This window comes from Cinclus cinclus, chromosome 5 (assembly GCF_963662255.1).
Source record: "Cinclus cinclus chromosome 5, bCinCin1.1, whole genome shotgun sequence".
Taxonomy (NCBI): Eukaryota; Metazoa; Chordata; class Aves; order Passeriformes; family Cinclidae; genus Cinclus; species Cinclus cinclus.
In genome coordinates, this window is record NC_085050.1 from 14,860,835 (window position 1) to 14,873,667 (window position 12,833).

At 41.6% G+C, this 12,833-nt stretch overlaps 1 protein-coding gene across 5 annotated transcripts in view; it reads right to left on the bottom strand.

Moving 5' to 3' along the window:
- FBXL5 (F-box and leucine rich repeat protein 5) overlaps positions 1-10,157 on the bottom strand; it is a 34,093-nt gene extending 23,936 nt beyond the window's left edge. The window contains exons 1-2 of one of the 5 annotated variants that reach the window (XM_062492684.1): positions 10,032-10,135; positions 2,275-2,452 (exon numbers count right to left, since the gene is read on the bottom strand). Coding sequence is in view for 3 of the 5 variants with exons in the window: in XM_062492681.1 (XP_062348665.1) it covers positions 10,032-10,157 (126 nt within the window). In the remaining 2 variants the exon portion in view is untranslated. Of the gene's footprint in view, positions 1-2,242; positions 2,453-10,031 lie in introns of all 5 variants that reach the window. The other 4 variants (XM_062492685.1, XM_062492681.1, XM_062492683.1 and 1 more) reach the window with 4 other exon arrangements.
- Between the last annotated feature and the right edge of the window lie 2,676 nt (positions 10,158-12,833).

Sequence of the window (12,833 nt, forward strand, 5' to 3'; positions counted from 1 at the left end):
AAAAACTAGCATCATCTTGACTCTAAGCCTTTTCAAGACTCAAAATGTTCTGTTGAATCTACCTATGGTCATCCACAAATCTCTAATAAATAAATAATCTCTTTATGCATGCAATTTAAGAATGTCTGATAGAAATTAATTGTTACAGAAGCCACTGTAACATGAAGCACTTGTATATTCACTTCTGATACTGAGGCTTCCAGCAGATACCAAACAGATTAGGACCTATGGAGAAGACACTGAAGTTTAGTAACTATACTTGAATCGGAAATCACTGAATTAAAAAGGTCAGCCAAATCTGAGAACAACTCACTTTTCAGAGGACAGGTAGCCTAGCAACAAAGTCACTCGGTCAGACCTGTAATTTCATTACCAGGATTGATGAAGTCTCATGACAGGGGACCAACACTATTAACAGATGGCAACTAATCCATTCCAAGGTCCACTCTTCACCAGCTCCAACAAGGAAAACTAGTGCAGGAGTTTAGGAGTGCAAGAAGAAAAACCACACACCCCCAAATTCAAAGAGAGAATGACAAGGGGGAGGAAATGGACTGGACTATGGAATTTTGTTGACTCATCAAAAATATAAAGCATGGTTCACATAAGAACCCTGAACACAGCTAAAATACACCACACCAAACCACAGCCACCAGTGCTCAACAAACTTCAGAGCTTTCTAGGCTTCTCAAGACATTACATTTAAACAGCTGTACATTACAGTACAACTGGGTTTGTGTTTGGAATGCAAACTCTAATTGAGGAACAGTACCACAAGAGCAACAGTTTTAGTGGCTCCTGAAATTTAAGAATTATTCATAATCCAAACAGCCTGAGCAACTGTCCAAACAACAGTCAGTCCTTTGTATCACAAAGTCTGCTGGAAACACTTCAGAGACTTATGGCTGATGCAGGCATTGTCTAGAAGTAGCCAGGAGCTTTTAAATTCAGTACTAACTTCAGTTATTAAACCTTTCTTAAAAGAAAATAAATTATGCAATTAAGGCAAAGCCATACTTGAAAAATCTTTGTAGCTCAGACAAGGATATGCCAGTTTCAGGTGAGTGTCCAACTTACTGGACTGTAACAGAGCCATTAACAATTACAGACTTGTAGCAAACAAACATCTTTCATTACTGAAACACACTGTTTAATTTTTGTGCTTTAAGAATAAGATACCAATACTGGCAATATTAACAGAAATTGCTCTTCAGACAGTGCTTCATGTTCACAACACTCAACTGAAATGACTCTGCACTCCTCTTGCATCTCCCTCCTGGCTAAAATGCTTTCATTAAAAAAATGAAACTTCCTATCTGATGAAGACAGACATTTCTATCCACAACGTTGTGAATAAATAAGGAAGCTCAAAACTGCTAATTAAATCACCAAACAAAACATAGTATTTAACTTGGTTTCTGGAAGCATTTTATGCATGTGCCAAAATGGAAACATGTCTTCTTAGAAGAAGGAAATTAATTTTCCAGTAATGGTAGTTTCCAGTGAGTAAACTGAAACAGTTTTTCCTACTAACTATGCCAAAAATATATTTAAGGAGTGAAAAATGTTTGCCTCTTCCTCCCAAGCATACTATGAACCAACAAGGAGAAAAAATTCACTGCTATTATTAAAGTAGCACAGCAAAAAGCAAAGTCTGTGTTGCATGCTAACATTCCCAGTTACAAGAATCTCTATTCCCAACTACAAGCTGGAAAACTACAAAAAACATGAGGAAGAAGAACAAGAGCAGAAAAACTTATTTTTCCACTCTACCTACAGATTTCATGAATTTAAAATGGAATAATTTCTCAAGATTAAAAAGTTTAATGTGGCTACAAATTCACAAACCACTTAATTTCAAGGTTCCCCCTATCAACACATGAATTCCGAACAGTCACTAACCTTAAAAATTCAGTCTGTAATCTATAAAAAAATGAAGACCTTTTTTCTTCCTAGTCTTCCTGATCAATTGTTGTTCTTTTTCATGTGTCATCCCAACTTACATTTTTACAGTCACTCCCCTATATTTAGTTTTCCATGTATAACCACATTAAGACTTATACAATCAGCTGATAGCCACAGGACATGAAACAAACAACATAATATTCCTGATAATTCCTGATAATGTAGACTAGACTTCTACCACTAGTTAACTAATTAGACTTAAAACTAATATAAAAAATAGTAAAATATTTTTCATTATGAGGCTGATAGACCATCCTGATTAAAATAGAAAAGATACCAGGATAAATATCAGGAAAGTTTGTCACCCACAAGGTGGCTGGGAACTGGTGGTCACAACACCAAACCTGACAGAGTTCAAAAAGCTTCTGTACAATGCTGTCAGGCCCATGGTGTGACTCTTGGGGTTGGGCTTCTTGCACAAGGCCAGGAATTGGACTTGATGATCCTGATGGGTCCCTTCCAACTCAGAATATTCCATGATCCTATTCTATGAAAAAAACACAACCGATTTTTAGAATAGGATAGCACCAGGGAAAAAAAAAAGAGCAGGTATTACTAGTCAGCTGCATCTTTACACTGTTAACATTTTTAGGTATGAGAACTCTGCATATGCAGTAGTACTAAAATTCAAAGGATAAACCTGGACTCTGCAGAGGTATTTATCCTGATTTCAGGCACAAGAAAATGAAGGAACAAAAACCATAACATGGTGTGCCTGTGCCAACCACATGCTGTTTCACATTACACGTAATCTGCTGGAAATGAGGGTGTGGGTATGGAGGAGGAAACACAGCAGAGGAGTAGCCCTGCCTCCAACTGTACATTCCTGCTGCTTCCCTGGAATATGTGCTAGCAAGCATGCAGCTACAAGATGAACCCATCTGATGTACTAATCCAGGGAGGAGCTCTGCCTTTTACTGGGTTCATTTTTCATCTGGTTGGAACACTAGTAACACCCAAGTATAAGCCATGTCTTACTTAGGAACCCACAAGAAGTTCAGCTGACACTGTCCCCAAGGAAGAACTAGAGCGCTGAGGTAGCTTAGCCAAGAGAATGACTGTCCTCAGTGTCACCTCTCCTTGGCTTGCTCTTTATGTAAAGATATATGAGATGAACAGCAAGAGAATTAGCTGAACTGCTTCACACTGCCACTTGTTCATGTGTATGAAATCTGAAACCAGGGGAGAAATCAGTTTTCTACCCTGGGCACTTTTCTTGGCAATGGGTCAACCCAAAATAATAGCAATTAGTTAAGCAGAAAGGACAGAATGTGCAGAACTCAACAAGAAACACAAAGCTTTCAAATGCCCTTCTTTCTGTTGTTGTTTTCTTGATGCAACCCTGTCCTCTGTGTAATCTTCTAGTTGTTTTGCAGCATCACTAAAGTCTTGAAACAGCTTTTCAAAAAACCCAACTAATAAAAAAAAAACCAAAGCCAAAACCAACAAACAAAAAAAACCCACAAACCAAAACCAACCAACAAACAGTACACAAGATTCAGTCACACAAAATTACAAAATTATTTTGTTTTCAAAGAACACTGGCAACAGGAAAGGTTAAACCTCATATTCTATTTTCAAAGTTAAGATCAAGATGATAAATGCCAAGCATAAGGGAACAGTGAAAAAACCTCTTGTATTTCCATTTTTATTGGTGTCTTCCATATCACTGTCTTGTACTACATCCACAGTCAGTTTTGTCTAATGAACACCTATAGATCAGGTTTTGAATTACAAAGAGCATTTCACAGTGAGACATGTATAACAACATGGGAATAACTCAACTAAGATTTTCAGTGATGCAATTTCTACAAGTATCAGATCCCCCTGGGGTTCACAATAGAAAGCATAGCTCAAGAAAATACTGATAAAACCAGCTAAGCCTCCTTCACCATGTGACTTCCACAGGCAGAAGCTTATTGTAGAGAAGAACAAAAAAAGAATAAAAAAAAATTTTAAACCAATTAAAAAGCTACGAAAGATATGAGCTACAAAGGCCTTGAATGAAACAATGATGAATGCTCACAACTATGCTGTTATTTATCTACCTCTATTCTACAGGCCACGGAAGACTTCTTCCCTGACTTATATCCTCAAGGATACAGGTTCCTACTAAGACCTGATCTTCTGGCCTTCTGTGAGGTCACACCTGAAGTCCCAGGAGTCAAATCTTCTCCTGCAGTAACTCACAAAACAGAACCACAGCAAAAATGTCTTTGTACCTCTGCATCAGTCTCTCTACAAATTCCTAACACAAACGTGGGCACTGGAAAAATTCACCACTCCAGCTTAATCCATACTGGGCACTAACTGCAAAAGCAAAAAGCCAAGTCTCAAGAATTACAACTTGCAGTATTTAATCAAGTAAAGCATATTCTAGGATAGCTGCACAAAATCTGTACTAACACTGATACACATTAATTACAGTTCCTAGATTTTTAGAAGGCATCAGTTTCTTTCTTTTTTATTTTTTTGTAATACAGAATGTGAGAGAATAAATTGTTGCTTAAAGCAGAGGACAAAGGTGGGTTGTTACTGCTCTCCAGGGCAGACTGGGAAAGAGAACGAAAAATCACAGCAGTATGTGAAAGGTGAACAGAAAACTTTTCTAATACAATGCAAGGACAAAAATAGTTAACAAGTAATTACTTGGGAGAAATAACTGCTACCATGTCTGACAGCTAGAAAAAAAAGATATAAAAGCATCTGGCAAGTAAGAAAAAAATAGGTGTTTTGATAGACAAAAGTAAAGAAACGAGAAAGTAGCAACAAGTGCTAGAAGTGCCCTGAAAAGAATGAAATTGCTATGCAGCTCTTAAAAACCTCAATAAAACCCCAAACGCATTTTATGACCATTGTTCCTCATTTCACATTTCCTGTGGCACTCAAAACACATTTATTTTTAAATGTAGATATATAAAACACATTGTCACTTCCAGATTAATTTTCAAAATATTCCTCCTCAGGAAAAAAAAACCTCAAAGCTGCCATTTCCCAGAAGGTATGGCAAGGTTACTGAACTATTCAGGATCCTGAAGCTAAGATGGAAAGATAACTGGTGCAGCTCCTGATGAAACAGACAGACAAACTGCTTACCTATCTCTGGACACTAATGAGATTTAATTTCCTTCTATCAACAAAGGAACTTCCTTCCATCTTCTGCCACAGTGAAAGCATAGCCCACCTAAGTTTGCAGACTTACTAGGACTAAACATTTCAAGTAGCTCTTTCATTCTAAACATAGGTGAAGGCAGTTGCTCAACGATACACAACATGAACTGGGAATAACAAAAAACTATGAATTTCTAAATCAACACACACCTATTTGAAGCAACACTGGAAAATGAATGGCAGTGTACTGAAATATTGAAAAGGGATTTCAAAAGGAGAACAAAAGCTTTACCAACATTTTTAAATTAGCAACACAGATACACTTATCTCCTTGGAACAGGCATTTTCTTGTTCTCAAGGACATCAAGGCAAAAACATTTCACTTTGAAAAAGTAAGTCCCAAGTTAATAATTGGTCCCGTTTTTAAGATTTCAGTCCCCCTGGCTGCCACAAAAAGTATGATCTTAATGTGGTCATATAATGCCCTGTCCAATGCTTTACAATGCCAAAACAACTTCATTCAGAGTATTTTTCACTCCTAAATGGTTCCTCATACTACAGATAACATAAGAAAATCACAAATTTATCATATGAAAACAATTAATTCTCTTCAGCAGAAGCCAAATGTAAGTGCAGAACAGCATTTAAACTTCAAATTAGGATACAGAGAACACATTATAAGAGAAGAAAAGTGATACTTTAAGTCATCTACTTAACAGGAAAGGCAGATGACAATAGGAAAAAATGTCTTCTTTGCTCAAGTCTGCATGAAAAAAATTAATTAGGAGAAATATTTATGGCAATTAATTTTTAGCAGAGAGTCAGAAGTGTAGACTAGAAAAGAAAAATACTAGTTAAATATTTATGCAAGTTCAATGCATTCAAGTCACCAGTACATTACAAAATTGATCCAAATTTCCAGGAAGAACTAGCCATAGCAATTACTGAACCATGAGAAATAACTGCAGAGATCCTTTGTAGAAAGATGAGATCACAGGAGACTGAAGTCAGGCAAACAAAAGAAGGACCTTAGATGTTTTTTTCTCAAACACCCAAAGGTTTCACAATAAAGCTGAGCTTTAAAGCTCAGTTCCCTTCTGCCATGGTTCATCCTGTTCCCTCCCATACTGACAACCTGGTTCTGGAGCTTGTTTGACCTCTTAGTGAGCCAGTTTTACTGAATCACCTTTCGCTCCAGTTCCCTAGATGAACTAGCTGCTCATCAAGGAGCCAGACAAGCACAAAGGGTATCATCAGCAATTAACCCTTCCGGCAGCAGCCAGTTATTACATCCATTCAGTCACAGTATGAAGTCTCACACTAGTTTTGAGAGGCAAACAGAAAGACATGAGAACAAGCAATCAAACACTAATATCTTCATTACAGCATTTAAGAGTGCAACCATTTTTCCTATTCCTAAAGCACCCTAAACTTGCTGGGCAATTCTGTAACACAAAGATTTGAAAACATGCTTTGGTTGCAGTAATTCCACAAGCAAGCAAGCAGGAAGTTTGAAATCCCATACTGGAAAAGGTGTCTTGTTTCTGGGGAAGGCCTAGCCAAAATTTAATCACAGTCTGTATGTAGACCAGAGTCTGCTACTTGAGTAATCCCAATTTTGAAGCTATAAGAAGTAACAATTGGCCAGCACATATTTGTTTAGAAAAAAGAATGTGACTTCCTTTTGATAACACAACCAAACTACTTAAAAGGAAAATGATACATGTTACAGATCATGATCTCTCTAAGGTTTTCAGTATTGTTTTGCCTTACAGCAAAGTAACCGAGTCTGCAGGAAATCGCAGGGTAGCTCAAGCACTTGCTTGTGCTCTCAAGCCCAAGCTACCAGTTTCCAGCCAAACCAAAATAGGATTTTCATTATCAGCTGAAATCTGTGTTGCTTAGTTCATGACAGATACGATACCTTCAGACACAGCTAGGAAAGCTGGTATTACACAAGTGGCACATTCTCGAGTGCAGAAAACACAAGATCATACTGCGACAACAGAAACTGCCTCACTGGACATCAGCATGCTGACTTGGATGAATGCATACTGCTCCATACAGGATAGGAGTTTAATGGGAAAAAAAGTGAAAGGGAATTTGAGCATCAGTCCTCAGAGAAGCATGGGATTAGAGAGGCACAAAGCAAGTATGCTGCTGTTAAAAAAAGAACTGCAGAAAAACAAATCTGCTCTGCTCGACACCAGCTCTGTCCTATTCTGCACAAGATTTCAGGAAAACACAGACATAATTAGGCTGAGGTTTCACAGTAGCTTCAGTCAATCTAGTTGCTGACTGTCACAGTCCCACTCTTTGCCTCCCACTGGCTTCAGTACCGATCTGACCAGTGCTTGCTGGCAGCACTACATCAACAGAAAACCTATTCTGCTTCAGAAAAAAAATGTTTTCTGACAGTTTGGTGCCTTTGTGAGTCACCTCAAGCACTGATGGGAGCCAGAGAGGAAGGCAGTCATAACAGCAGCAGTCAGATAGCTTAAACTGTTAGAGAATGGCAGCTTAGTTCTGACAAAATCAACAAGTACACTGAGGTACAGCAAGCGTGACCCATGTGATGGAAGTAGACTGAATCCATTTGCTTAAGCCACATAACTAAGATGGAGGACACAGCCACAACTGCAAATCAGCACAAGATCTTTCTGGAAACTAAGAACTGTTCACTCGAGATGGGAAAACAGAATCTGCTCTATTTGTAGCAAAGATGACGTCAGGCATTAGGACAAGCATTTTAGTTATAAAGACTGTCTGCTGTAGCACTCCTCTACCTACAGGGGGGACACCCTCAGGGCACTTAACGAATTTTCTTATCATCAGAGTAGGAGATAGATTTGAAAACAGTGTGGATGGATTTCCTTATTAAACATAATTCTAATTACTCATATTATCCAAGTCCAGGGCAGCATAGACAACACAGGTAAAAATGCCATTTAAGAATGCAGCAAAGGTACAGTGCTAGCAACAGCTAAAAAAGTAGGACAACTTTACTAAAGCACCAAACAGCTTAAATGTCCAGTTTACTGTTCAGCCTCACATGAAGTCCTGGAAGAACAAAATAATCTGTGTATCTGTCCTAAAGGATTATTTAAGTGCCTAGTCTAAGTACCTACTTTATCTATCAGAAACATTGCAATTGTTCTCCTGAAAAGAAAAACATGGATGAGTCCATTTCATCCTCACTAACATTAGGTAAAATTTACTGAATTCAGACACTAGCAGCAACTATATTACAGTGTACAGGGAACCCAATGAACACAGGTAACATGTAATTCACAAAATTAAAGAACCCTCATGGTCAAACTAAACTTATAAAGTGCATGACTTTGGAGATAATAATTGTCATGCAAGCAGAACTACAGACTTACCTTACTGCAGCACTTCAATTACACAAGAAGGAAATTCAAAAACAAACTGTAAGTTTTTTTAGTGTAAAGCTGGCATTATAAAAGTCACAGGCAAGGCACAGACCCCAAGTTCTGAAATAGGGTTAAAGGATATAATATTGAACACTTTTTTAAAAAGTACCATTCCTTCGTGCTTGCACTTATTCAAAGGGAAAAGGGAGCAAGCAAATTCCTGTATAGAAACTGTTAGAAAATGAAAGGTGATAGACCTTACAAACTGGATAGTTTTTACCAAGTTTTACAATACTTAGGAAAACAGTAATTGCTCCCCAGGAAGTTTTATCGAGCATGGTAAATTTGGTCAAAACTTTGTGGGAGGCTCAAAAAAAGTGATAAAAAACCCAAATGACTACAAGATCTGGAGGTTTAAATAAAACCTGTTCCGTTGCTGTCAGTAATATGCTGAACGGCTACCAGGAGTCAGTGGGTGTGTTTGTTTCCATTCAAATATAATCCACTCTGTTACCGAATCACAATTTTTTCTGATTAAGTCGACTGCAGATGTACTCTCAGATAAAAAGCAAAGTGAAAGAAACTACACAAGGTCTCCCCTTCTCCTCCCCCCAGACCCTGTGCTCAGCCTGTCCATTTGGCAAATCCTGCAAAAAACAGCTCTAGGTTTTCTTTAACCTGTTAGCAAATGGAAGAGGCACACAAACGGATCTGGTGAATCTCAGAGCAGTGCAAGGTGGCATCTAGAAATCGGGAAGGAAGCATGAACTCCCCCATGCTGCTGGCAGCAGTATGCTATTATAACTGCCTCTCATGTAACTTCACCCTTCTTTTAAATGTCTGTAGCCAATCTGGTTCTCCAAACAGCCATTTATGCCCGGAGATGGGAGGCACAACTTCTGGCATTACGAGTGCTGGCTGTGAAGTATTTGCCCAAAAGCCTCCCACAACACTCAAAGCTGCCGCAGGGAAGTTTGCCTTTCAGGTGACACATCAGCCTCGATTACTTAACTACCCAGATGCAAGAATAAAAACTACTTCTGGCCACGAGCAAAATTACATGTATTTTAAATAAAATAACACAACTAGGGTACCTTTACGACTCTCGCCAGCTGAACGCTGTGCACAGAATCGCAAGGACGGTCCCTAGCAGTCCGTGAGCGGGTAGCACGCCCCGGGCCCGTGCCCTGCCCGGCTGACTGACAAACGGGGCCGGGCCGGGCCAGGCCGGGCCGCGCAGCCCGCGCAGGAGCTCCAGGCCCGCGGGCGGCTCTGCCGGGCGGCCCGGGGCGGCGGGCGCGCACCACGCGCGCTCCCCGCGCGCCACCGCCGCCCCTCAGCGCCGGGCGGAGCGGGACACGGCGCCCGCCGGCCGCCAGGGCAGGGCAGGGCAGCGCAGCGAGGGCAGCCCCAGCCCCGCGCGGCCGGGGAGCGGCACCGGCAGCCCGGGAGGGGCTCGGGAGCCCCGCGGCAGCGCAGGGCAGAAGTTACCGGCGGGGCCGGGGCGCTGACAGCTGCGCACTCCCCAAACCCTGCCTCCCGCCCCGGGGCAGCGGCGCGGGGGCCGCCCCGGCCCACTACCTTGTCGCAGTAGAGCCCCACGAGCTGCTTCATGCGCCAGTGCGGGGCGGAGAACACGTCCACCTCCTCGGGGAAGGGAGCCATGTTCTCCCCATGGAGCCGCGTCGCTCCCGGCGGCGCGAGCATCCGCACCGCGCGTGCGCCCGCCCCGCGTGACCGCGCCCGCCGCCCCGCGCGTGCGCGGCTGGCCCTGCCCCTGCCCGAGGGGAGCGGGCCGCGCCCGGCCTTGGAGCCGCTCTCGCTCGGACCCGCAGCTTTGGGTCCGTTCTCGTGGGCTGCCGCACTGCACGACTTGAGAACCAAGGCAGCAGCTTGTGGATGTAAGACACATCTCCAGAATCAGTTAGGTTGGAAAAGACCTCTGAGGTCACGGAGTCCAACCTGTGACCGAACGTCTTGTCTGCTGGACCATGGCCCTGAGTTCCATGTCCAGTCTTTCCTTAAACCCTTCCAGGGATGGTAACTCCACCACCTCCCTGGGCAGCCTGTTACAATGTCTAATCACCCTTCCTATGAAGAAAATCTTCCTAATGTCCAACCTAGGCCTTCCCTGGAGCAGTTTAATACTGTGTCTTTTTGTCCTATTGCTATTTTCCTGGGAGAAATGACTGAGCCCCACCTGGCTACAGCCTCCTCTCAGGTGTTTGTGGAGAGCAGAAAGGTCCCCCTTGAGTCTCCACCAGGCTCAACACCCCCAGCTCCCTCAGCTGCTCCTCACAGGATTTGTGCTCTGTTGCCCTTCTCTGGACATGCTCCAGCACCTCAGGGTCCTTCCTGAACTGAGGGGCACAGAACTGGATACAGGATTTGCGGTGTGAGCTCATCCATAAAGGTCCTAGGAAAGGTATTTGGATATGCTGCAGAGGGGAATCTGCGCCCAACCTTTTGCAGCATTTGTGCCAACAAGTAAAGCGTGTTTGTTTAACATCCAAGGCAAATGGACCAGAAACACCTGCCTTTCATACTGATCTGCTTGTGTAACATTTCAAAGTAAACAGGAACACTTGGCCAAATTGAGATTGCGCATCGATTTGACAAAAGCTGTAACTGTCAGCCACCATGTAGTATAGTAAAACTGTCAACCAGCATCACAATGTTCAGTAAATATCGCCAAAATACATTGTCAAATGCACAATAGATGAGGCAGGCCTTTCTGACTGAAAATTGTACAAAGTCTATGTTGCAGATATTAAATTTATTAGAGCTAGTGAGTTCACAGGTGTAAGTGATTCATTGTAAACATGTTGAAATATTTTCAGCAAAGTCACATGAGTTTTTAGTCCAGTATTTCTCAACATAATGATCTTGGGAATAAAACGCTGGTAAAAGCAGTAAATAGTGAACTGAGCAGAATAGATCGTGTTGTGAGTGTTACTTAGCTGACACTGTGCACAATAATCTTTTTATCTCTTTATCTAAGGAGCTGAGTCTTAACCAATTGCAGTATTGAGCATTTCCTTTTCCATGAATCCTTTCCTCCTCAAAGGACTTTTGAACACACTGACCTACTTAGCCATATTTGCAAATATGTACAAACCTTGGAAAGTTAAATTCTTACAACTTCAGGGTGGGAAAAAATAGCAGTAACACAGGAGGGAAGACAGGAAGGCAAAGCACAGGTGTTATGCAGCTGGCCAGCCAGCACACAGTTGTGTTTACTGCTGGGCTAATAAGAAGAGTTCTGGGTTTGGGCTTGAGCACCCTTTCACAGAGAGTGTGCCCTAGCACACAAGGGAGCAGGTGAGACCTTATGTTACTGCTGTAGGTAGACGTATGCACTGAAGACACAAACCCTTAAGAATCAATGATTGAAATTCCTTGTTTACAGAGGGGCTTGTGCATGTGAGGTCCTATTTCCAGGCCTAAAGTATGGGTCTACAGAACTGAGGTTATTCTGCCAGAAATTCATGCTTGAGTAGTAACAAAGGATTAACATTCCCAGCTGTTACACCTTTCTACTGCTGGAACTTACCACTCACATCTGAGAGAAGTAACAAGAGAGAACATGTTGGTTCCTCATCTTCTGGGATTCAGAATGTAAAGATATGCTGAATTTCATGGTTGGTTGGGTTAATATTCAGTTTGTGAACTACAGTATCTCCAGAGCAGATATGCTGCCAATTTTCTGACTTTTCTTCATGGGCAATAACATCTTCTAGGAGAGAGGGCCAGAGAGCGAGGGACAGTGATCTGCATCCACCATGAATTTCCAGGCCTCAGGAGGCAAGATGGGAAGCCAGTTTTGTGGCAGTGAATTACAGTACTACAAGAGAAATTACCTGATAAAGGGATTAAAATACTGAATTTTCATGGCCTAGTTTAAGGGTAGACTTGGTAATTTTTTACAAGAATTTACATGGAGATATGATTCTGAGGATGAATTCTTCATAAATGTAACAGAAAAAGCTATCATGAGATTCAGTACTAAAAGCTGAAAGTAGACAAGTTCAGGCCAGAGCTAAGGTTTTACTCTCAAGGCTATCAAACCCCTGGAGGCTGTTAATGTAGCCCTCATGTGAAGTATTTAGAACAAAACTAGAAAAAAATTAAAAGCTGTGCTACACTTTTTAAATGTATTGCACTTTTTAAAAAATGGCTGTGCTGAGTCAGATCAGAGGCCTTTCTGGCCTGATGGTGTGTTTCTAGAAATTGCCAGTGAGAAAAGGAAGCTTGACAGGAGCTGAAGTGGGGATCCCAATAACTCTTGGACCCAATTCCTCTGGGATGTTGTGACAGGTTGTCTATCTGTTAGGGAACCCATATCTTCTTCACCAAGGTGCTGCGTCCTAACCTAGTGTGTAC